Here is a 22,323-nt window from a genome sequence, read left to right as displayed (position 1 = left end):
CCCCAGCGCCCATGCAGCAGAGCTGGCTGGGCATCTAAACTTGATTACCTGAGGGAACTCTGTCTCCCTTGAGGTTGATCAAAGGCTTATCCAGTAAGATTGAGGATGGGCCTTGGGTCTTCAATCAATTATGTTTCTGTACCCAGTGCTTCCTGCTTATAACGCTAAAGGCTACTAAGGCAAGTGGGTCTGATGGGGCATCTCTGCCACTATGACAAGCTTGGTTGCAGACATCTTTGCTTCTGCCATCGGCACTGTATGCTTAGCACTCTGTTCTCCACAGGCACCTCTGTAGCAATTCCACCCATCCTTTCACTTCAGGGAAGTGACTTTCTCACCTCTTCACCCAAACCCTAATTTCCCATCTCCTCCAGTCACCAGGGCATGGAGTTGGTCTACATCCCTCTCTTCCCCTCGAGGCACAAACACCTCCATCCTTTTTTTCTCAAAGATAGTGCTATCAACCCATAGATCTGATGGTTAGAGGCACGTAAAGTCCCCTGGAATGAGTGAGCCAAATTCAAGAACATAAAGACCAGATGACGCTTAAAGGGAAAGGAAGAAAATTCTATTCCTCCCTCTTCTTCTCCTCCCACCTCTTCATTTCCGTTAAAGCCGGGTACACAAGAAAGGCATCAGTTAAGTTCTCAATTACTCATTCTATTAAATACATAAATAAATATAATTTTAAATATAAGTGGGATCATATGATTTACTGTATTTCATCAAGTCTAAGCTGCATCAATTGTAAAGCATGCCGTAATTTTATGTTTTACTAAGAAGAGAAAAATGCCACCTATTACAATTATTAGACACTGTTGATTGCATGATGCCTCACAATGTCAGAAGTGTTGAAATGTGAATGAAATGATTTTTAGAATCAACAGAATATAGTACTACATTATTCTGCTCCTAGACATTTTTAGTTAGTAATTTGTCTTGGATATTTTTCTGTGTTGATATATAAAGATCTACATCATTAAAAAAAAATCACTCTATAGTATCCCATATAAAGATATAAAATAGGGGCTTCCCTGGTGGCGCAGTGGTTGGGAGTCTGCCTGCCGATGCAGGGGATGCCGGTTTGTGCCCCGGTCCAGGAGGATCCCGCATGCCGCGGAGCGGCTGGGCCCGTGGGCCATGGCCGCTGGGCCTGTGCGTCCGGAGCCTGTGCTCCGCGGCAGGAGAGGCCATGGCAGTGAGAGGCCCGCGTACTGAAAAAAAAAAAAAAGATATAAAATAATTTATTTAAAAAAAATTAAAATAATTTATTCAGTTATTCATCTACTGAGAGATTTTATTTTTTGCAGTTGAAAACAATGCTTTAATGAAGATTCTTGTACTTTCAATGTATTTTGTGAACATTTCCAGTTCTTAGATGTAGAATTACTAGATCATATTAAATTTTGACAATTACTGTCAATTTGTCCCTTAAAAAGGCTATTTATAATGCTGCAATAATGTCTGAGAGTGCCTATTTCCCCATGCACTTGTCCAAACTGGATGATATCAATATTTTTCATTTTTTCTAATCAAATTGACAAAAATGGTATTATTTTCTAATTTGTATTTCTCTGATTGCTGGAGAAGTTAATCATATTTTCAGATACTCATTAGCCTCTTTCATTTCTTCTCTGGTATTCTGACAATTCGTGTCCTTTGACCATTTTACCATTGAGTGGCACAATTTTTTAATTGATTTATAGATGCTTTTATAGTAAGGCTAATAGTTTATATGTATCTACTATTAGACAAATAGTAGACAAATTAGACAAAATAAAAATTTATGAATTTGGATCTTTCTATTCAAAAAGTTACCTGACCTTTATGTGCCCCAGTTTCCTTTTTTTATAAATGAGGGTAATAGTATAAATACCTCATAAAATTTCTGAGATTAAAGAAATCATGTAGATAATTCCTGCCACATTATAAGAACATAATAAATGTTAGTTACTGTTATCATCATTATTACTGCTATCATTATTGTCTGACTGAATTTTTTTAGGTCTTCTTTATGTCTTTACAGCACCATTTTTAGCCTTATTCCTAATATTTTATAGGTTTAGTGTTACTTTATTTCCATTTTTTTTCTTCTAGCTGTTCATTGTTTAACATATAGAAAAATAAATTGAAATATATGCTAATTGGCCACATATTTATTGAGTGTCCTCTATGGTCTCTTCCCATTCCTTCCTCCAGTCTAGCTCTGGTGATATTGGGAATTACCAAAAGTGGAGAAACAGAGGCCAGATTCAGGGGTTACTGTGTGACTTCCTCTCAAGGCTGATGGGTTATCACTCCAGAATCAAACATAAATACGTTTTCAATGCTCAATTGTTCGTATCAATCTTCCCTCTGGCCAGATTGTGTACATTGGAGAATTGATTGTATTGCATATGGAAGTCATTATTGCTGTCAGAACCTTTGAAGACTGGCTTATACAAAATACACATTTGACCATCTACTTTGCATATAGCTATTTATCTAAAGGGTAGGAGGCAAGTTTGCTTTGAGACACCTGGGGGAACTCGGGAGGCCCAAAAAGAGGATATAGTTTGGTGGATTCCAGCCATTCCAAGAATGCTAGGAGAGGAAGTGGCCAAGGGTTACATAATCTACTACAATTTTTACATGTGATAACTTCAAACAAGAGATAGTGTTGGAACTCTAGGTAGAACATAGCAGCTGAGGCTGTATGAGTCTGAAAGAATATTACCTCTCCTTGGAACAAACTATCCAGGAGATTTATCATTTCATTTACTCGGTAACCAAGTTACATCATTAATAATATCAACAGAATACAGTGGCCTCTATGGTGTGTAGATTAAAAATCTCCCCAAAGGTCTCCACATGGAGATTTTTTTGTTGGCAGTGTCCAGGTCTAGAAAGCACAACTACAAGTTTACTTATATATTTGCATTCTTTCAAAATGTCAATGGAACTCACTCAGTTTACACTCAGATCATTTAAAAGTGAACATTGCTGTTCTGAACATTGTTTAACCTTTCCTTTTCTCTATTCACTCTTATCAGGATGGTATCCCCTCAAGTGTCATTGGCCTGATTCCACTATGTCAAATGTATGCAGCAGAGAAAGGGGATACACCAGCAGCTGGAGGAGCTGAGCGGAAGGAAGGAGACTAAAATGTATTAATCCCATTTTAAGCAACAGGCACTGTGTTAAATGCTTTCAGATATAATACCACATTTAATCCTCATGGCTATCTTGCAGGGAGAGCACTGTTATGATTATTTTCACATAGGAAGAAACTGAGGCTCAGAGAAATTAAGATTTGAGCCAGGGTCTATCTAACTCCAAAACCCATGGGTCAGAAGTGCCAGTTCATTCTCAGTTCCTGTTAGAACTACTAGACTTAGGCCACGTCTCCAGGAATTCTTAAGACAAGATTTGTGTAATATTGAAGCCAAAGAGGAGTTTAAATGAGTTGGAGCTTTCCATTTAGCAGTGTGTTTCTTTATTGGCAAAATATTCTATCAAGCTCTCCCCATGGGCAAATCAAAAAATTTCCAACAGAATGAGGACCTAAAGTCATCATGGGAATGCTGCTCTCTTGCTCTTTCAGCTTCAAAATCTACTTCTTAGGGCTTCCCTGGTGGCACAGTGGTTCAGAGTCTGCCTGCCGATGCAGGGGACACGGGTTCGTGCCCCGGTCCGGGAAGATCCCACCTGCCGCGGAGCGGCTGGGCCCGTGAGCCATGGCCACTGAGCCTGGGTGTCTGAGCCTGTGCTCCGCAACGGGAGAGGCCGCAACAGTGAGAGGCCCGCGTACCGCAAAAAAAAAAAAAAAGTCTACTTCTTGGAACCAGGTCACGGACTTGTAGGACTTTCCATCTACAAGTTTGCTTAGTGTGTTAAGATCAGATGAACAGGGCTGAGGAAGCTGTAGGCAGACAGAATTAGTGATAATTCTTTCCCACAATACTGCACTCCATTCTTCTAACATACCTCAAGTGCATGCCCTCGGCCAAAACAGATCTGGCAAGAGGGAGATTAACAATGATGACAAAAATAGTCTCTGACTTGATAAAACAAATATCAACTGGGGCAGGGGACAAGAACTGTCCATAACCAAACTTGGGATCTGATATGCTCTTCATTAGGACAGGATTGCACCATCTTAAGTATTTCACCTCATGCTAACTCTGAAGTTAGACCTTCTACCACTGCCCTTGAACTTAGTCAATATTTGCAAACTGTGGGGGGGGGAAAGAGGATACAGATCAGCAAGAAGGGTGAAAGTAAAATATTCTGGAATCACTTTTCTGGTTTTCTGTAAGCTCATAGTTCCCTATTTGTTGATCTTCCAGAACTGAACTTCAGAAATGAGGTTACTAGGGTAGATGTCTTGTGTGATATTGTGTACATTGTGGGGTAAGAGGTGGTGGCGGCAGTGGTGCTGGTGGTGTTAAATTTTCATTGAATAAAATGTGGCTTTGTCTGGGTCTGGGCTCCCTAATTTCCTCTCAAGATAAAGATGAGCTCATTTGAACCTATCCGTCTTTAGATCAGTAAACACTCTGCATGGGTCAGATTCCAGCCCTAGACCCCGGGCTCCTGCACTTCGGGAGCCTATTGATTTTCCCTTTCCTGAGGCTTTAGGGTGAGAGGTCAGGGCAGGTGGGGATGTGGGTGGCCTGTATTTCCTCTGCCTTCCAGCTCTGCCTCCATACACGCTCTGCCCTAGTCTCCATTTCCTGGAAGTGTAAGCGTCACATCTCACTAAGTCCAGAGCAAGTTTTGACGTCTGAATGGGCATTGTTTACCATCCTCTCTGTTGCCCTCTCTTACCCTGTACCCAGACTTATAGTGTGATTTGGTGCCGTCTGTTTCATAAGTTAATATCTTTTCTTTTTTTTTTTTTTTGCGGTACGCGGGCCCCTCACTGTTGTGGCCTCTCCCGTTGCGGAGCACAGGCTCCGGACGCTCAGGCTCAGCGGCCATGGCTCACGGGCCCAGCCGCTCCGCGTTCCCGGACCGGGGCACGAACCCGTGTCCCCTGCATCGGCAGGCGGACTCTCAACCACTGCGCCACCAGGGAAGCCCCAGTTAATATCTTTTCTGATCACTCACCCTAAACTCTGGTCTTCGTAAATAAAGTTCCCCTGTCTCTTTCCTTACTTCTTCCTCATACGTGGTGGGGAACTGCAAACCCATTATCACACTGACCCAAGCAAAACACAGCATATGCTTTGGGTGTATTTGATGCCTCCCTCCCATCCATAACACCCACACCTACACACCACCTGGAGAGAGCTAGTTTTGAGGACAGTGCAGAGCTCACTCCTGTGTGTGTACCCTGCTTGTTTCCTTTTCCAGATGCTCAATTAGGGTGGATCTGGGCTGCTAAGTTGAGGGAAAAAAAGAAAGAGGAATAGGCCACCAATGGTGCGTTACCGTGTCAATAACCGCCCTGTGGGGACAATCATGGCTCCCAGGGTTATCAGTACGTCTTCCTACCTGAATTTCTCCTCCTCCTACTGTTTAGGAGCACCTTCTATACCAGGCACTTCACACAACACGTCTCATTTACTCCTCAGTTTGAGAGGTAGGTGTTATTTTGTGAAAGAAAGAATGGTGATTCAAAAAGACTAAAAGCCTAACAAGTCATGGATTAAGCTTCCGAGGCAGGTCCATCAGGCTCTGTGCCTCCTACTTTCTTCAGGAGTCCGTGACACCTGAGGCCAGCTGGGTAGTGCAGACTGCCCACTGGAGAGCAAGACAAGACAGGGGATGCATCCATCCAGGGCAGGACCTTGATTCCCCTCTGAAGTGAAGGGCGCACTTTCCCTCTTTGCTTTTGTCTTGGTAGGTAGGCCCCTTACAAACAAAAGTTGTGCTTGCTCACTAAAAAGAAACTCCAACATTACAGAAATCTATAAAGTAAATGTGACAATTACCCCCTCACCTAAACGCTTCCTTGCCCATTTCTACTCCTCAAAAGTAGCATTTACTATGGTGGTGGTGTGTGTATGTGTGTGTGTGCACACACGTGTGTGTGCCTGTACACAAGCGTACGTGAACTTTGTAGATATAGATAGATATATCAGCTGAAAAACAACACCAAAGTGGAGTCATGTTATATGACATATTCTCACATTTACTTGTAAAACTCAAGAACGTATTGTGGAAACTTTCCATTTCACTACATAGCTATCGCTCATCCTCAGATTTTTCGTGGCTGCGTAATATTCCACAGGCCATGGAATCAAAATACAAATCTTACCACTGAAAGCACAAATAAAGCTTTGGAGAAGCCAGATACAATTTTTGTGTGGCTGTGATGACATATTAGGGAAATGGTTATTCTTGGGGTCAGTTCTACCCAAGTCAAGTTCAGCTGAAAGAGGCATAAAGTAACACAATTCACTTTAACAATTCAGCTTGTGATGGATATTTAGTTTGTCTACCATTTTCTATTATTACATACAATCCTGCAATGCGTATTTCTGAACCTGTCACATAAAATTTAGACATATTAACTGAGGTCCTCCCAGCTGCAAACCAGTATCTGTGACTTGTCCTCATTCAGTCACGGGCAAGCACTGCTTCTAGAAGGGACTCATGGAGCAAATGCGGAGAACAAAGAATCAAGGTTTTGACTTTTGAATTTTAAAATAGAGTCTTAAAACTCAGTGTTGAGACGATAGTCTTGACAGTAAAGGCTTTTAATTTGCCAGAGCCTAACTTTTTTGTGATAGAAAAGAGTGCTTTTAGTCTCAAAAATTAAGTCAAAGGAATCAAGGCGTAAAGCCTCATCCTCAACAAAGAACAGAGTGATAACAGATGAGGAGCCAGCCTGGCCCACCTTCACTGGTTGGAAGAAGTTTTCCTAGTCTAGGGGACAAAATGGCTAAGACAAGAGGCACTTAATCAGACCCTTTCCCTACAAAGGGGCCCTGCACCTTCTGTCCTGGGCTGAGCCTGGGGTTTGGGTGGAGGTGACAGAGCAGCCAAGTACGTTTGGAGTAAGAAAGAAGGGATTTGTATCTATGTGCTGCCTGGCACCTAGAATATAGTAGCCATGCAGAAATGCCATGGGCCAACGTAGTGTGGCTCCATAGGGTACCTACAGACTTTATGAGTGCCAGGGGCAGAGAGCATAGACCTCAGAGTGACTTGAGAAAAGAGTCCAACATCCCTGTGTCCAGAGCCCTGACGGAAATATAATGGGGAAGAAAGTGAGCCAGTGAAGGCCTGAAGATGCCTTCGTGGAAAGTGGTAGGAACCCTGCAGGCCGGAAGCTCAATGCAGTAATAGCCATGTTAGCAAACAAAGACTGGTGGCCTGATGACACCTTGGAATCAGAAGTCTCAGGGCTCCTTGCTCAAGGATCAGAGGACCTGGCACTATTAAACACCAGCCAAGAACCAGAAGCCTCCTTCTCCTTGCTAATACCCAAGAGTTTAGATGCCATCCTAAGGGAAAGCAGCAGAAAGGGATGGAACTTCGTCTGAAAAGGTTGAGCACATCTGAAAGTGACTAGATTATTTGCTACCATCAGACAAAAAAGGAGCTTGAGGAAGAGATTAAGTTGAGTTATAGAAAAAAAGAAAATCACACATTTTAACCTAACTGAATATGTGCTTTTGTGATTCCTGTCTGCTTATGCACTCAGTTATTTCCATAAGGTTGATTGCTAGATGTGGAGCTGATGAGGCAAAAACATGCACGTTTAAAAAAATTAAGTATATTGCCACGTCCCTCTCCAAAGTTCTAAGCAATGGAAACTCTCATAAGCTTCACCAGATGGCCTGGGGTCAGTGCTGGCCAAGTCAATACTTCTTTAGAGCCTGGTATCTTATCCTTTCCTCTCATACTATAATTTAGGTCAATATTCCAGAAAATGAAAAAGTCATGATTCCTTTTATGTAGAAGAAATAGCCTATCTTTAATTAGCATTACTTTTCTGGATTTCTTTTCCTTTTTTTATTCTTTTTAAAAAAAAATTATTGAGGGAAATCCTTAAAGCTCTACTAGATGAATCTGACTCTTTTAAAGACTCGGAGTTCCAAAAAGACATATTAAAATGAGACACGGCCTCTGAATTAGGCAACCTGGCAAACTGAAGTGGCTGAAAGAGCAAAGGCTACTTGGCCCTAATAACAGAAAAAATTAGCTGACAGCCCCAATAAGATATATTTGTCTCCATTGTCATTAGAAGGTAGAAAAAACAAATCAGCATATCAGTAAACTTTTTCCTGCTTTTCACCCAGAAAATCAGTAAATCTGGGTCTTCCTTCATCTCAGTTTCATTACAAGCCCTGCTTGTTTATAGTATAGTATAGTATTTTATTTTTACTCTACTGGTGGATTGGAATTTACTTAGGAGTTTTGCAATTGTATTAATAAGTGTGAACTTCATAAAAAAATTGGGATATATATATATATATGTATAGATGTAGGTATCTGAACTGTTTATCCAATATTTTAAAATATTGAATAAAATTCACCCATAAACCTATGAGGCCGGGTGCCTTTGGAGGAGAGGAGATTATATTTGTTTTTGTATTGTTTTTTGGACAGCTTTTTCAATTTCTTTTAGGATCTCGGTTCTATTAAAACTTTTTACTTCTAGTGTAAATTTTGATACCTTCATTTTGCTTAGAGATGCATCCATCTCACTGAGATTTTTCACATATCTAACCATAATGTTGATTCTACAAATTCTTGGCTATTGAGTGGGGAAAAGATATAAATAATAGTTGGTAATCTATATATTATTCATAATTTTTTCTAGAATGCAGATACCCATACTCAGAGGCACATGCCCACACCATGCTTGGGTTCATGATCATTAACCTTCCTCTGTGTCAGACTTCAAGACTCTCTTGCTCACTGTCAGTTGCTGAGCAGTGAACAGGGATTTAGAGAAAATGTTTCTTCTGGTTACCAACAATTTTCATGTTGTGAATAATTGGAAATAGGACTATCGATTTTTGAAATTATTTCCCAACAGGTCAAGGGTAACAACAATGACAAGAAATCCATAGCTCCGATTTTCATGGTCTAGAGCTGCTCACACCAAGGAATTTCCGATACCAGCAAAGCACAGAGTACTGTTTGCACAAGCACTGGGGAAAACCCAGTGCTTTCTCCACCAGCAGATTTATTTGCAGAGACACAGGCATTTTTTCCAGGGTGGCTGCCAAACTGTCTCCTGAGCCTGTCTAGCTAGCACCTGGGCCACCCATCAGGGGGCTTTGCAAATAATACCCTCCCCTTTGCCAGGGTAGAGGCAACCCTTGCGATTGTTTCAGCTTGTTGCGGCACCTTAATCTTTCTAAGCTGCTCCACTCCTATTCTGGGGCCTACCCAAGCATGGCTGGCTGGAGGTGGGGCTACATACAGCAGCTATAGGCCTGAGGCTGAGGGCAAGGGCCCCAGGCAACAGGAGGCATGGGAAGAAACTTTCAGTTCCTGGAGAACGTCTGTGTTCTTCAAAATGTGAATGTCCTGGGAAGCTGCCATGGGTTTGGGTGTAGTTCTTAGATCACAATGGGAAAAAATACGGCAAGATGACAAAAGCCACCGGCTGGGGGAGAAGAAAGGGAACTAATGGTGATTCGGCAAAAAAAACCCACGTGTCAGGCAGGCTCTGTGCTGTTTCTATAGTATAAAAATGATCTCTTTTTTTTGAAGGTTTGCTAGAACTCATAGAAGGTACTATTTTAATTTTCACATTCATCCTTAAAGATCTCTTACTCTACCCAATGAGTATTGTGTTGTTGTTTAGCAGAGCACTCCTTTCCTTATTTTGTTTTACCTTTTTAAAAAAATGTTTATTGTTATATTGTAAAATATACATAAAATAAAAGTTATGTTTTTAGCCATTCTTAAGTGTACAATTCAGTGGCAATAAGTACATTCACATGGTTCTGCAACCATCACCATTATCCATCTCTGGAACTTTTTCATCTTCCCCATTTGAAACCCCATACCCCTTAAACAATAGCTCCCCATTCCCTTCTCTTATCCCCTGGCAACCACCATCCTATTTTCTGACTCTTTGAATTTGACTGCTTTTAGAACCTCATATAAGTGGAATCACACAGCATTTGTCTTTTTGTGACTGGCCTATTGCACTTAGCATGATGTCCTCAAGATGCTTCCATGTTACAACTTCTGTCAGAATTTTCTTCCTTTTTAAGGCTGAATAATATTCCATTGTATGTATATACCACATTTTTTTAATCAATTCATCTGTAAGTGGAAAATTGGGTTGATCCCACGTTTATTATTTTGTGTTTTTGTTTGTTTTTTCATTGATTGACTTTATCAGTAAGCATATATTTTTAAGATCTTTATTTTATATTGGAGTATAGTTGATTAACAATGTTGTGGTAGTTTCATGTGTACAGCGAAGTGATTCAGTTATACACATACATGTATCTATTCTTTTTCAAATTCTTTTCCCATTTAGGTTACTACAGAATACTGAGCAGTGTTCCTGTGCTATACAGTAGGTCCTTGTTGGTTATCTATTTTAAATACAGCAGTGTGTACATGTCAATCCCAAATTCCCAATCTATCCCTCCTCCCCACCCTTCCCCTCTGGTAACCATAAGTTCGTGGAACTCCTTTCTTTAAATGAAAGTTTGACAGAACTTACTTATTGAATTTAATACTCACATTCATACTTAGAGATTTGTTCTATTATACCTGGTGAGATCATTGTTATTTTAAACAGGGAACACCCTTTTTTAAAAATGAACATTTTATTGCACCCCAATATAAAAATAAAGCTCCTTTGGTTAAAAGAGGTCCCAATTTGGTGGCCCCTGAGATAATACACATTACCCTAGAGATCTCGGGAACAAAAGTCACTGAGTTATATTCTCTTTAAAATTTCTTCAGCACTAGTTATTTTCCTGTCTAACCAGAAAAATAAACCAATGTCCAGTGGTGGAGAAGGGTCCCTCCTTCTGAATGATTTTGGAGACATTCGGAAGGACTCTATGAAAACGGGCAGGAAACAAATCCTGCAGAGAGAGAGGAAGGGTGCCCAGACAGATGACACTGCATTCAGGCAAGGTGTAGCCATGAGTGATACGGCTCAAAGGGCCTGGGCTTGTGTTTGGTGGGGAAGGCCTCCAGCCCCTAATCACTCAGGCGTCCTTGGCCCTAATATGAAAACATAAAATGCACCATGTATTTTTTAATGCCTATACCACTGGAAGAGGAACACACCAAGTCAGTGATTTCTTCATGTTACCTTCAGTAGATGCCTCAGTCCCCATGCACAGAGGAAGGGCTTGGGCCACACGAGAGCATTAAATGCTTGGCAGGGGGCAGAGGCACTTACTGACGGGAGGATAGATCATGAACAGAGAGAAAAAGATCCAAAGTCACACTTGGCCAACTTCAGAATTTTGCCCTTGTCTCGCCCTGCAACTTAAATTCCCTTTCTTATGAGAAGCGAAAACATCTTGACAAACTTTTTTTTTTTCTTCTGGCGTGTAGAAATCCTTCGGAGAAAGTCAATATGGTGGCTGCACTGATTCTAAGAATCCTTTAGCCTTTTATAATTCTTTTGAGTCTCCTGGACACTCAAGGGTTACGTGTCATGCCCTGGGGTCCCAGGGAGGCCACATAAAGGTTTTTAGAAATGAATTGATTGGAGGAAGGTCTTCTGACACCCAAGGCAGTGCTCTCTTTATTTTCCTTTAGTTAGAAAGGTTACCCCTTAGGTTTTTTCCTCCACAGTATTGACCCTCCCTCCAAAGGGTTATATTGCTTGTGGGGCGTGGGGGACATGTGTGGCACAATTTATCTCTTTAGTAATCTTTCACCATTTTGCTTAGATATCATATCAGCTGTTTTCTAAAATTGTATGAGCTCTTTTCCTTTATAAATACCTCCCTTGTATTTTATGCCTTCGAGAGTGTTCATAGACCCCAGAAGTTGGTAACACACAGTAAATATTTGATGTTTTCCTATGACTTGTATTCAGGGACATCTATCCCTCACCTTAGCATGTGTGAGTAAATTAATTGTAAAAATGTGATGATCTTTAGCTGTTAGTCTTTAAGAAAAACGTGTAAATCATTTATGATGATAAATGGAGGTACCGATGAATAAAATTAACCTTTTCTTTACTATTAGTTGGTGAAACTTATCCCTTCAAGTATAGCAAGGGTACTGCCAGGCATCAAGACAGACATATGTGGCAAAAGTTTTGTGATCAGAGTTCAGATCAATGTTAAGAAGGACGGTATATATTATTCTGGACTAGTACCGTCAGATAATTAGTCACAAAAGCAATGATTTGAAACTAACATTTTAAATAAACCTCCTCTCAGAAAACATTACCACCTGCTGTAACTTCTTAGTGATTTAGTCTCTCCCTGGATTATCCAATCTGATTTAAAGCAGATTGGTGTTAAATAAGTATCAGAAGATGGGAGTCATTACATTACCACAAATGCCTTCTCCCTTTCAAGAGCAGGTAGAAGGGAGATGGGGGGAATTCCCTTTTTTCTCCCATCAGGGAATAAATATTTTGGCCTAGAGGGACACAGGCATGCTCTTTTGCACAATTTAGTTAGGAAGACTGGAATTTAAGTTTGTGCCATTGATAGAAAAGAGCTGAAAGTGGAAAAGTACTGTTAGCGCTTAATAGTTTCGAGATTGCATTGGTTCTAAGCACCCTCATGACAACAGGGTCAAAATACCAAGTTTTCATCATTGAGGGGAAAAGCAAATGAAGCCATCTGAGAGATGAAGACTCACTGAACAATAATATGGCAGACGGAAAGGGAGGTGCAGCTGTGAATGACATTTAATAGGGTCAATGATTTCTGCTGATTCTTCATGCTCCTGATTGGAAGATAAAGGAGACATGATTTTAAACCCAAAGCAAAAGAGATAAAGAAAAATTTCAAAAGCCATACAACCAATGTTCTTAGTATGAAACACGCTGCCAGTCATGTTAAAGGAACACTTTAGAAAGGTTTTGAATTTACATTAGGACTTAGTTCTGAGTTCAACCAAGTAGAAACAATACATGCTCTCACTCCCCATATTTCAAATAATATATTTACCATTCTGTGATTTTGGGGAACATCTTTCCTTGTTCTTCAAATCGTGAGACATTAGCAATCGTTGAACTGAATTTAGCTCACAACATTGTTTGGAACCAAAATGTTTGTTGTTTTTAAATTTTGAGGGCTAAAGTTAAATCTGTGAGAAGAGTTTTCAGACAGAAATCTAGCCATTTACTACAAACGTCTGAAATAAAAAAGATCATTTCTAGGAGTTGCATGCATCGATCCTAGGTTTGTATCAACGTAATTAAGAATTGCAATAAAAAGAAAACTCCAGGGAATTCCCTGGCGGTTCAGTGGTTAGGACTCTGTGCTTTCACTGCCAAGGGCACGGGTTCAATCCCTGGTTGGGGAACTAAGATCCTGCAAGCTGCGTGGCCAAAAGTAAATAAATAAATAAAATAAAGCGCCAAGTGTGGGGAGAGAAAGGAAAACTCCATCACTGATATTACAGTCACAACGAGCCTGCTGTCCTACAGCTGGACACAGGTCCAAAAATTAAATGTCACATGTTTAAAAAAAAATCAAACGGCACTGAGCTTGTAATGTATATTTTATTTTGCACAAGCTTGCATATATACTGCACATACATTCAGTTTAAGAGAAGATGGAAGGCACACAAGGCAATTGGACTACTGTATCCTTTAAGTGGTACAAAGCAAAAGGTAAAAGTTTGGAGAGTATACAAAAGCTTAAACACACAAAGAAAAACCCCCTTCCCACCCTTCCCCCCACAACTATTTTTTTTTTCCTGTTTTAAAATTTAGTAGCTGCCAAACTAAACTTTTTACTTTTACTTTAAAATCAATTGTCTACTGCACCTTTTTATTTACTTTTTAATATGGACAGGGAGTCTCATTGTTTTTTTATCATATCAATTAATATTACAGTACATCCTTGGTAATACAAAATTGTACACCTTCATCAAATAAATTAGGATAAATTAAACCAATAAATTATGCAAAGTCTTCAGAACAATAGACAACAACAAAAATCCACAATTGAAATTGCCTCTAGCTAAAAAAAAAATCAAAAATTGACTTTATCAGTTCAGTTATTGTACTATATTCAAATCAAAGGGTCTTTATTACAAAAAAAAAGAGCTTAATAATGCTATTTACAACATATTGCTAAATAATATAAAGGCAGTGTTTTGTCACGGTTTATACTATATACATATGAGAAATGGCTGGGACAATATTGGGGGAAGCCAGGACCTTTGATTTTTCTGGGTATTGCTGAGACCAACCCCAAATACATTTGCTTTTCTAATTCTAATTTTGAAGTGGTAATATACAATTTTAAACTGCTTTTCCCACCTATGGAGAATATCTGAATATTTTAAAAATAAAGAATGAAGCCATTTTCACAAAAGCGGGCCAGTCTGTTTGCCTTTTCTGTTCATGTCTGTGCATTTTCGGGGGTGTCAGGTTTGAGAGAGGGCTCAGTTGAAAAGACTCAAAGTCCAGATGCTTCCAGATTCCGTTATATTCTTAGAAGGATGATTATAAGAAGATGCAAAGGTTAAATACCAGTTTTGATCCCAGCTCTGAATATGAGCATTTTAGCTTTAGTCTTATGGATGGTTTACAACCAACAGATCTACAGAAAACAAAACTGCATTTCCTTCAACATCACATGTAAGTGCAATACAGTAACTGCTTTACTCACAGAAACCAGTTACGTTCTTTTAAGGGGAGCTTTTTGAAAACAATGCTTCTTGTAATTTGCAAACACAGAGTTTGTACCAGAACGAAACATTTGTACTATTCACACCAATGAAGATTCTATAATATACATGGCAAAGAGATTCTGCTCTGTCCTCACATGTACACTGCTTCTTTCAGGGGAGTCTGTAAACCACTTTTTCTTTGATGAATTTATGATTGCTTCTGGGGGACATCTTATTTTTAAAGCCCCCAGATCTTTCGCTTTATGACTTAATATTAACCTGTATGTGTATGCATGTATGTGTGTGTGGGGGGGGAGGGAGGTTACGTACTAAATGTCTTCATGTACATAGAAAAGAAATTTCATAAATTTACAGAAACTGCATTACCCTTGCCCTTGACATCTGATGAAAGAGACTGTTATCTTTTAAAAGTAGAGAGCAGGATTTTCAAGAATGCTTTCAACTGTCTATACAGTCACTGAAGTGTTCCTAATAAATTCAACAGATGTTGTGAGAATGTAGTTATTTATTAAAATCTCATGTCTTACGTAACAACAGCCATGAGGTTAAATATTTACATTGCTTTATAAAAGTTCCCCTCTTGCTTTAGTGTTTTTGTTTTGCTTTTTTTTGTTGTTTTTAAAATTTTTTTAAATGATATTCACCCACATCCCTAGCACAGCAACAAAGATTCTGCAAACATAAAACACTTTAATGAAATAATACTTGGAGGCACAAAGCAAACTTCAGGAATATGTGGGTGAACATTTCCTTAAATAATGACTACATTCTACCATCTTCCACGTTGTTTTACCATTTAAAGTGAAATGTCCTCATTAAACAGCCAGAGATACAGTAAGAATTAAATGTTTTGTTGTTGCAAATAGAACATTCTTTTCACAAAACATAACAAATGCCTAAAATAGGTCCTTAAATCTAGATAGGAAAAGGTAAGCTTTCCACTTCACACGCATATATATATGTATATTTTTACATGTGTGTATATGTGTGTATGTGTTTTTATGTTCACACATCTGCACACACATATATAGCACATGGTATGAAATATTGCTTCTATACTACTTTTCATTAGGCTAAGAAAACACAAGATTTGCACCACAGTTACAAAAAATTGGCTTCTACAAGAATTTTCAAAACTCGAATGCTGCTCAAACAATTGAGGAAAAAATAATTTGCGGTATCAAACTGTTCTAAAAATTCTCTTCTTCAAAAACGTATTCTCCTGCTTTGTTTTAAAAAGACACAAAATATGCATAGCTATCAACGTTATGTCAAACAGCCAGAAAAAAAATCTAGTGTTTATTGCAGCTGTAGTAATTGGAAATAAAGTCAAAAAGATGAAATCGAAAGCCACAGAAGGCACAAGAACAATTGTACTTGTGGGAAAAAACTGGAATTTTGAAGGATTTTTAAAAATCCCCCCGCTGGTGCATTTAGGTCTAGGCACAGACTATAACCTCAAGTGTAGATGCAAAAATAATTTAGGGTTAGCAGAAAATAAGTGGAAATGTGGTATTTCAACATGGACTTTAGACTTTGTTTCCCTATGTAAACTGTCCCTAGTCCTTCACCCTCCCACCAGAGAAAGTGAACTTTCTCCCAAGTCGCCAATTTTTACTTGGTGAGAGTTGAGCTAAGATTGGAAAGATGGTGTTTTAAAGAAAACTTGTTAAACAGGAGTTTTGAGAGATAGGCTTTTGTCATTTTCCAATGCACTGGGAGGCACAAGATTTTATGATGGTGAAAGAGAAAAGAATCACCTAAAAGCAAAACGATTGAGTTCTGTTTCCAGGACAATGAGGTGAGTTTCTCCTCACTCTGCAATTTCTACTCTGAAACAATTTCCATGCCTCAGTGAACATTGAGAGGATATTATTGTAGATAAGTGCATCAACATTTGGTAGTGAACACACGTTTTTGCTTAATTTGTCTATTTCAATTAGAAAGGCAGGGGAGAATAATACTAAAAATTCAAATACGTCAGGAATCAATACTGAATTTGCCCCAGGTCAGGAAGATACTAGCAATCTATCTTTATAGGTGAAGACATTACGGTTTTGCCTTTTACCTTGCAAATGGCAACACAATGGTGATGTGAATTACACGGGAACAGCAAAGACCCAGTTCTGTGCTGATGTGAACAATGAATGTCATACTCTTGGTCGTGAAGCAAGGCGAAAGAGTGTGACCACAAGTTGAGATTGCTTCCCTACTTTGTGCTGATTGGATTTTTTTTTTGGGGGGGGGGGTTTCATTTTATTCCAAGGTGATGATTATCCAAACACTTTTTTTTTTTTTCCAAACAAGCCGGAACAAGAACAAATTGGCTCTCATGGCTCTGTAGGAGCCTGCGAGCTGGGCGATGTGTTTGGCTGTGGGTGCAGAGTGAGGCCCAGGGTGTTCCAGCCCGGGCCACTGCACTCTGTCCACACCGCAAGAGGCCACGTCTCCTGAATGACGCAGGCATCACAGGACCGCGCCGTTTAACTTAAAGTCAGCAGGTTTTAAGGCTTTGTGCTGACAATAATTGCCTTCATACATTCCTGTCCATCAGCAGAATTTATAAATGATGTTAAATTACAGCGATTGGGTCACCTAGTTACATGGGTCAACCTGCAGTCTCCAAAGTCAAATGTAATTTTTATAAAAATCAAGGAAAAAACGATATTTATGTTGTATACGATCTAAATACCAGTTTTTTTTGTTTTTTTTTTTTTACTTTGTCACTTTAGGAGATGTAGATCAAGTTACCAAAGGGGAGGGAGAGTTCTGGAAAACACTATTAGAATAAAAAAGGAATTCTTACTGCATCTGCACACAAAACCCATCTAAGAAAACAAGTGTGAACACCACACGGCTTTTTAAAAGCAAGTACGGGACTTTGTACACCTTTGAAAAACTGGAAAAAAAAAAAAGAAAAAGAAAAAAGAGGAGAACCATTGAAGAAAGCATGAAATAGCAGCTAGCTTTCTTATGTGTGCTGAAATTGTGTCTTTTGGGTTAACTCCCAAACTCTCCTATTCTATACACTCTTCACGTTTTGGTCAATTACTAGCTTCTGAATTAGAAGAGACTGTATCAATTTCTTTAAAACGCTGTACCTAAAATGAAGAAACACTTAAAAATTAGACCGTCACCACTTTGAATATCCATCAGGGTAGAGTGGAAATGTATAGGAAAATAGGTCATTCTCATATGTACTCCTCTCAGGAGGGGAAGATCGAGTCAGCTAGCAGCTGTTAACAAACTTCTAGTGTAGGCAGGAATTTTATGGTCAAGTTGGGATGTCCTTTATTCCTTACCATAGAAAGGAATTCAGAAAATAGTGTTTTTTGAAAAAAGAAGTGTTAAATATTAAACAGAAATGATAATGCTTTTAAACCACATAAACAAAGTTGAGCAAAGAATAAATTTGAAACTTATGTGCCTTTTAGTATCTGAAGCAAGATAAATAGAAAATGATAACACGTTATAGGGGTTTTTCTGTATGAAGAACGATAGATACTTACTTATTTCCAAGAAGAACCTATTGCAAAATTTCGAGAGGTGACTAGAAATCACATGAATTTCCAGTCTCATTTTGAAAGAGTCAGTTTTGTACAAACCTGCTTTGCCTCCAAAGAAAATGGTACTAGCTTGTGGCGTTTGCCATTTCTCTTAGGAAAGACTTGACGGTTAGTGATTATGTTCTTTTTAAAATTTGACCTTTTGGGGTACTTGTGAAAAGTGAGTTGTTCATCTGCCACTGGCATTATTTTTAAATGTGTAATAAAAAGCGACTTACTGAGTTCAAACCAAACAAAATATTTAAGTTTATCAAGTGGTTCCATTGAGTTTTCTGACCTTCTCAGCAGTAAAAACAAGAGACACATCACTGACTACAGAGTAGTGCTGTGTCACGGGTCTCCCTCTGCCAACCGCCATGAGCAATAAACCATCAATCCAGCAGAAGCATCTTTTAAAAATGCCCTTCCTTGCTCATAGAGACCTTACACACGTCAACATTCTTTTTCCCTGAAAATTAACCCTATTTTAAGTCTCCAAATGTTAAGGGCCTTGGGCAAAAGTAAACTAAAGGCGGAAGGAAAAGAACCATCCCCTTGCGATGGAAAACAGAAGGAAATGAGAGAAAGATGATGAGGAGGGATTACCGGCTGATTTTGTAACACATCCATGCCTCCCATACACATATATATGAAATCAAAATCTAGACACGGATAACTTGGACATCCAAAGGGGACTGCTACTATTCATACATTCGAAAAGAGTTGTTGAAATTTCTACTCATGAAGCAGCTCTTGTAGGCAGTTTGGGGATTTGAAAATCTCAGGGACTTCACTATCCAGCTTGCAGATGACCTTGTATATAGCCTTCTTCCAGGAAGGATCAACATCTTTGCCTGCGATAATGGCATTGAAAAACTCCCGTAATGTGATCTGCGCAACTTCCAGGAATCTCTCTGGAACCTGCTGATACAAGGAGACAATGGCATTAATAAAGTTTTCAGTTTCAAGTCTCCAGTTCTTCAAAGGAAATTGAGCTAAGTTCTTTCTTTCAGAAAGGGGCTTACATGGCACCTGCATTTTCTAAAAATGGCCGGCCTCTATTCTCTTATGTAAAGTCGTTATATATAGTAGCATTGTAATGTGGGGTTGACAGCTTTATAGAGTTTTAGAAAAAGACTTGTGCAAAGGATACATGCAGGACTACTGAAAAACTGGGATTCCACTGTGAATATCTGAGTAGAAGAAAGGCGACATACGGTTGGGATTCCTCACTTCATTAAATAGGTGTATTCCAGAAGCAAGTCGCCACCTAATCGTTCAGAATTTGAATCATATTTCCATTATGAAAACAAAATGTGTTCTCAACAGTAGAATAATAATTGGCCTTTGATATAAACTAAACTAAGCCCACACTATAGATGAAGATAGCAAAAATCTTAGTTTCCTGCTTGTATCAGAGGATTGTTGACCCAGATGTTAAACTGTATATTAAAATAATCTGCACTATAAAGTACAGGCATACCTTGCTTTATTGCGCTTTGCTTCACTTTATTGTGCTTCACACATAGTGCGTTTTTTACAAATTGCAGGTTTGTGGCAGCCCTGTGTGGAGCAAGTCTATCGGCGCCATTTTTCTAATAGTATCTGCTCACTTCATGTCTCTGTGTCACGTTTTGGTAATTCTCGAAATATTTCAAACTTTTTCATTAATATTATATTTGTCATGGTTATCTGTGATCAGTGCTCTTTGATGTTACTATTGCGAAAAGATGCAACTCAAGGCTCAGATAACGGTTAGCATTTTTAGCAATTAAGTATTTTTAATTAAGGTATGTACTTTTTAAGACATAATGCTATTGCACACTTGATAGACTACAATATAGCATAAACATAACTTTTATATACACTGGAAAGTCAAAATATTTACGTGACTCGCTTTATTGCGACATTTGCTTTTTTGCGGTAGTCTGGAACGGAACCTGCAATATCTCTGAGGTATGCCTGTCCTCTATGTACAAAAAAAGAGTAAGATAATGATACTAACACTGAATCCCAAAATACAAAATTTGAACTGAATCTTAAGATCCTACATTGGAAAATACTTTACCTTGAGATTAGAATTGCTCCATGAGAGAGTGATTTATGCAGCTGATAGCAATAATAAAACCCCACATTTTTGGACTGCTTATTATGTGTCAGGCACTGTGTTATGTACTGAATGTGAATTATGTCATTCAATTCCCCCATCTCTGTGATTATTAACCCCATTTTACAGTGAGAAAATGGAGGCTCAGAGAGATTAAGGGAATCGTTCAAAGTCATTGTACTCTAAGATAAACATTCTTCAAATATTCTTTTCAGAATCCCTATCTGTTAATCCTTTTCTCCCAGAGCGGTGAGTATATATGTGGGTGTTTTTTGTGTTTGTTTATTAATTATTTATTAATAGTGGTTTATTTAATAGTCTAACCTCTTGTCTAGGGAAAGGAATAGCTATTGATATACTTATTCAGTATTCTTTGTAAGTTACACGGTAAAGCATGGCCTGTCTTTCCCCACAACAAGGAAATGGATTCACAGAATCATTCCATGTACTCATAATTTTCCAAACACACACTGACACTCTGTGGATTTCTTTTAGTGGGGTACTTATACATGAATAATGTTTTATTTTTACGGTAAGTGCAGACGTACGAGGAAGTAAACTGCACTGCAGTTATAGGTGTAGACAGATCTGTCTACACATACACAAGAGGTGTATATTTTCACCTTCGTTCACACTTGCCCCTCGCCAAAGTAAAAGGGAGGGATTGTCATTTTGAACACATTTGATCCCTTTCTCCATGTCTTTTCTCAATTTGTGCAGTGGACCTTTTCATAATGATAGTAACTGTTAAAGAAAACGAAAAAGGTACCAGACATCCCTGTCTTACATATTTGGAGTTGGACAAAGAAGTTCAGTGCATCCCACGGCAAGTCACTTGTCCTTTGAAGGAAACCTAATAACACCCCAGCAAAAAAGGACCCCCATCTGGGGCTGATCAGAATCTAGAACAAGTGAGAAGTTTGAGAAGCCCCTCCCAAAGATATTGGCTAGTTTCTTAGGACACAGTCCCCACCACTGCCTGGAAAATCATGGAAACATCACCTTGTCCCCCATGGATGTGCAAACCCATATACCCCAAAGGCCATTCCCTGCTGAGAATTCATCTGTATTTTCAACTGAACTTTGATGATTTTCTCCCCAACCTCCTGCACATACATGAGTATTTGTGGGATGGGAAGGGCCTGGAAGAGCAATCACCCCTCCTAGTCACCTTATACTAAATAAAAAGTCAAAAAATAAATAAATAAAAAGAAATTTAAAAAAAGGGCCTTCCCTGGTGGCGCAGTGGTTGAGAGTCCGCCTGCCGATGCAGGGGACACGGGTTCGTGCCCTGGTCCGGGAGGATCCCACATGCCGCGGAGCGGCTGGGCCCATGAGCCATGGCTGCTGAGTCTGCGCGTCCGGAGCCTGTGCTCCACAATGGGAGAGGCCACAGCGGTGAGAGGCCCGCGTACCGCAAAAAAAAAAAAAAAAAAAGTCATTAAGCAGCCCTTTTGAGTACTCCTCCCTCTTCCCCAAAGATGATCCTTCACATTTTATCAAATGGGCATTACTGAGAGAGGGATTCTGGCTGGAGAACAGTTATGCAGTGCAACTACCCACTCTAACTACTAGGTTTGGGAGCTGTTAGCCAAATGCTACAGAAACATCATCAGAGTGGTTTTCCTACCCATTAGCAACAGATCCACGATGAAGATCTATGTTCCTTGAACACTCGGGGATGCGGCCTGGCCTGGCGGAGAGCTGCAGGGACAGAGGGTATGGCAGCGGCTCCAGATGAAGTCCCACCCACTCCAAGGACCCCCCAAGAGATCTGGGGAGCCAGGGACCAAGGGAGCAGGGCTGATGTTTAAGACAGTCAGAGGAGGGAGGTGCGTCCAGAACGGCATCAGCCCTGGAGGAGGGAAGAAGCGTAGTTCTAGGGTTTGCCTGAGAGCAACTCAAAGTAATTTC

At 39.6% G+C, this 22,323-nt stretch overlaps 1 protein-coding gene across 1 annotated transcript in view; it reads right to left on the bottom strand.

Moving 5' to 3' along the window:
* Nucleotides 1–13,798: 13,798 nt before the first annotated feature.
* Nucleotides 13,799–22,323, bottom strand: part of PROX1 (prospero homeobox 1) — a 52,878-nt gene continuing 44,353 nt past the window's right edge. Inside the window, exon 5 of the mRNA XM_079900138.1 lies at nucleotides 13,799–19,223. Within this exon, the coding sequence (XP_079756264.1) occupies nucleotides 19,038–19,223 (186 nt within the window). The 3' untranslated portion in view covers nucleotides 13,799–19,037. The remainder of the gene's footprint in view (nucleotides 19,224–22,323) is intronic.

The sequence above is a fragment of the Stenella coeruleoalba genome, assembly GCF_951394435.1.
Source record: "Stenella coeruleoalba genome assembly, chromosome: 1".
Lineage (NCBI taxonomy): Eukaryota > Metazoa > Chordata > Mammalia > Artiodactyla > Delphinidae > Stenella > Stenella coeruleoalba.
The sequence above is the reverse complement of the archived record's forward strand: the minus strand, read 5'-3'. Positions and strand labels throughout refer to the sequence as shown.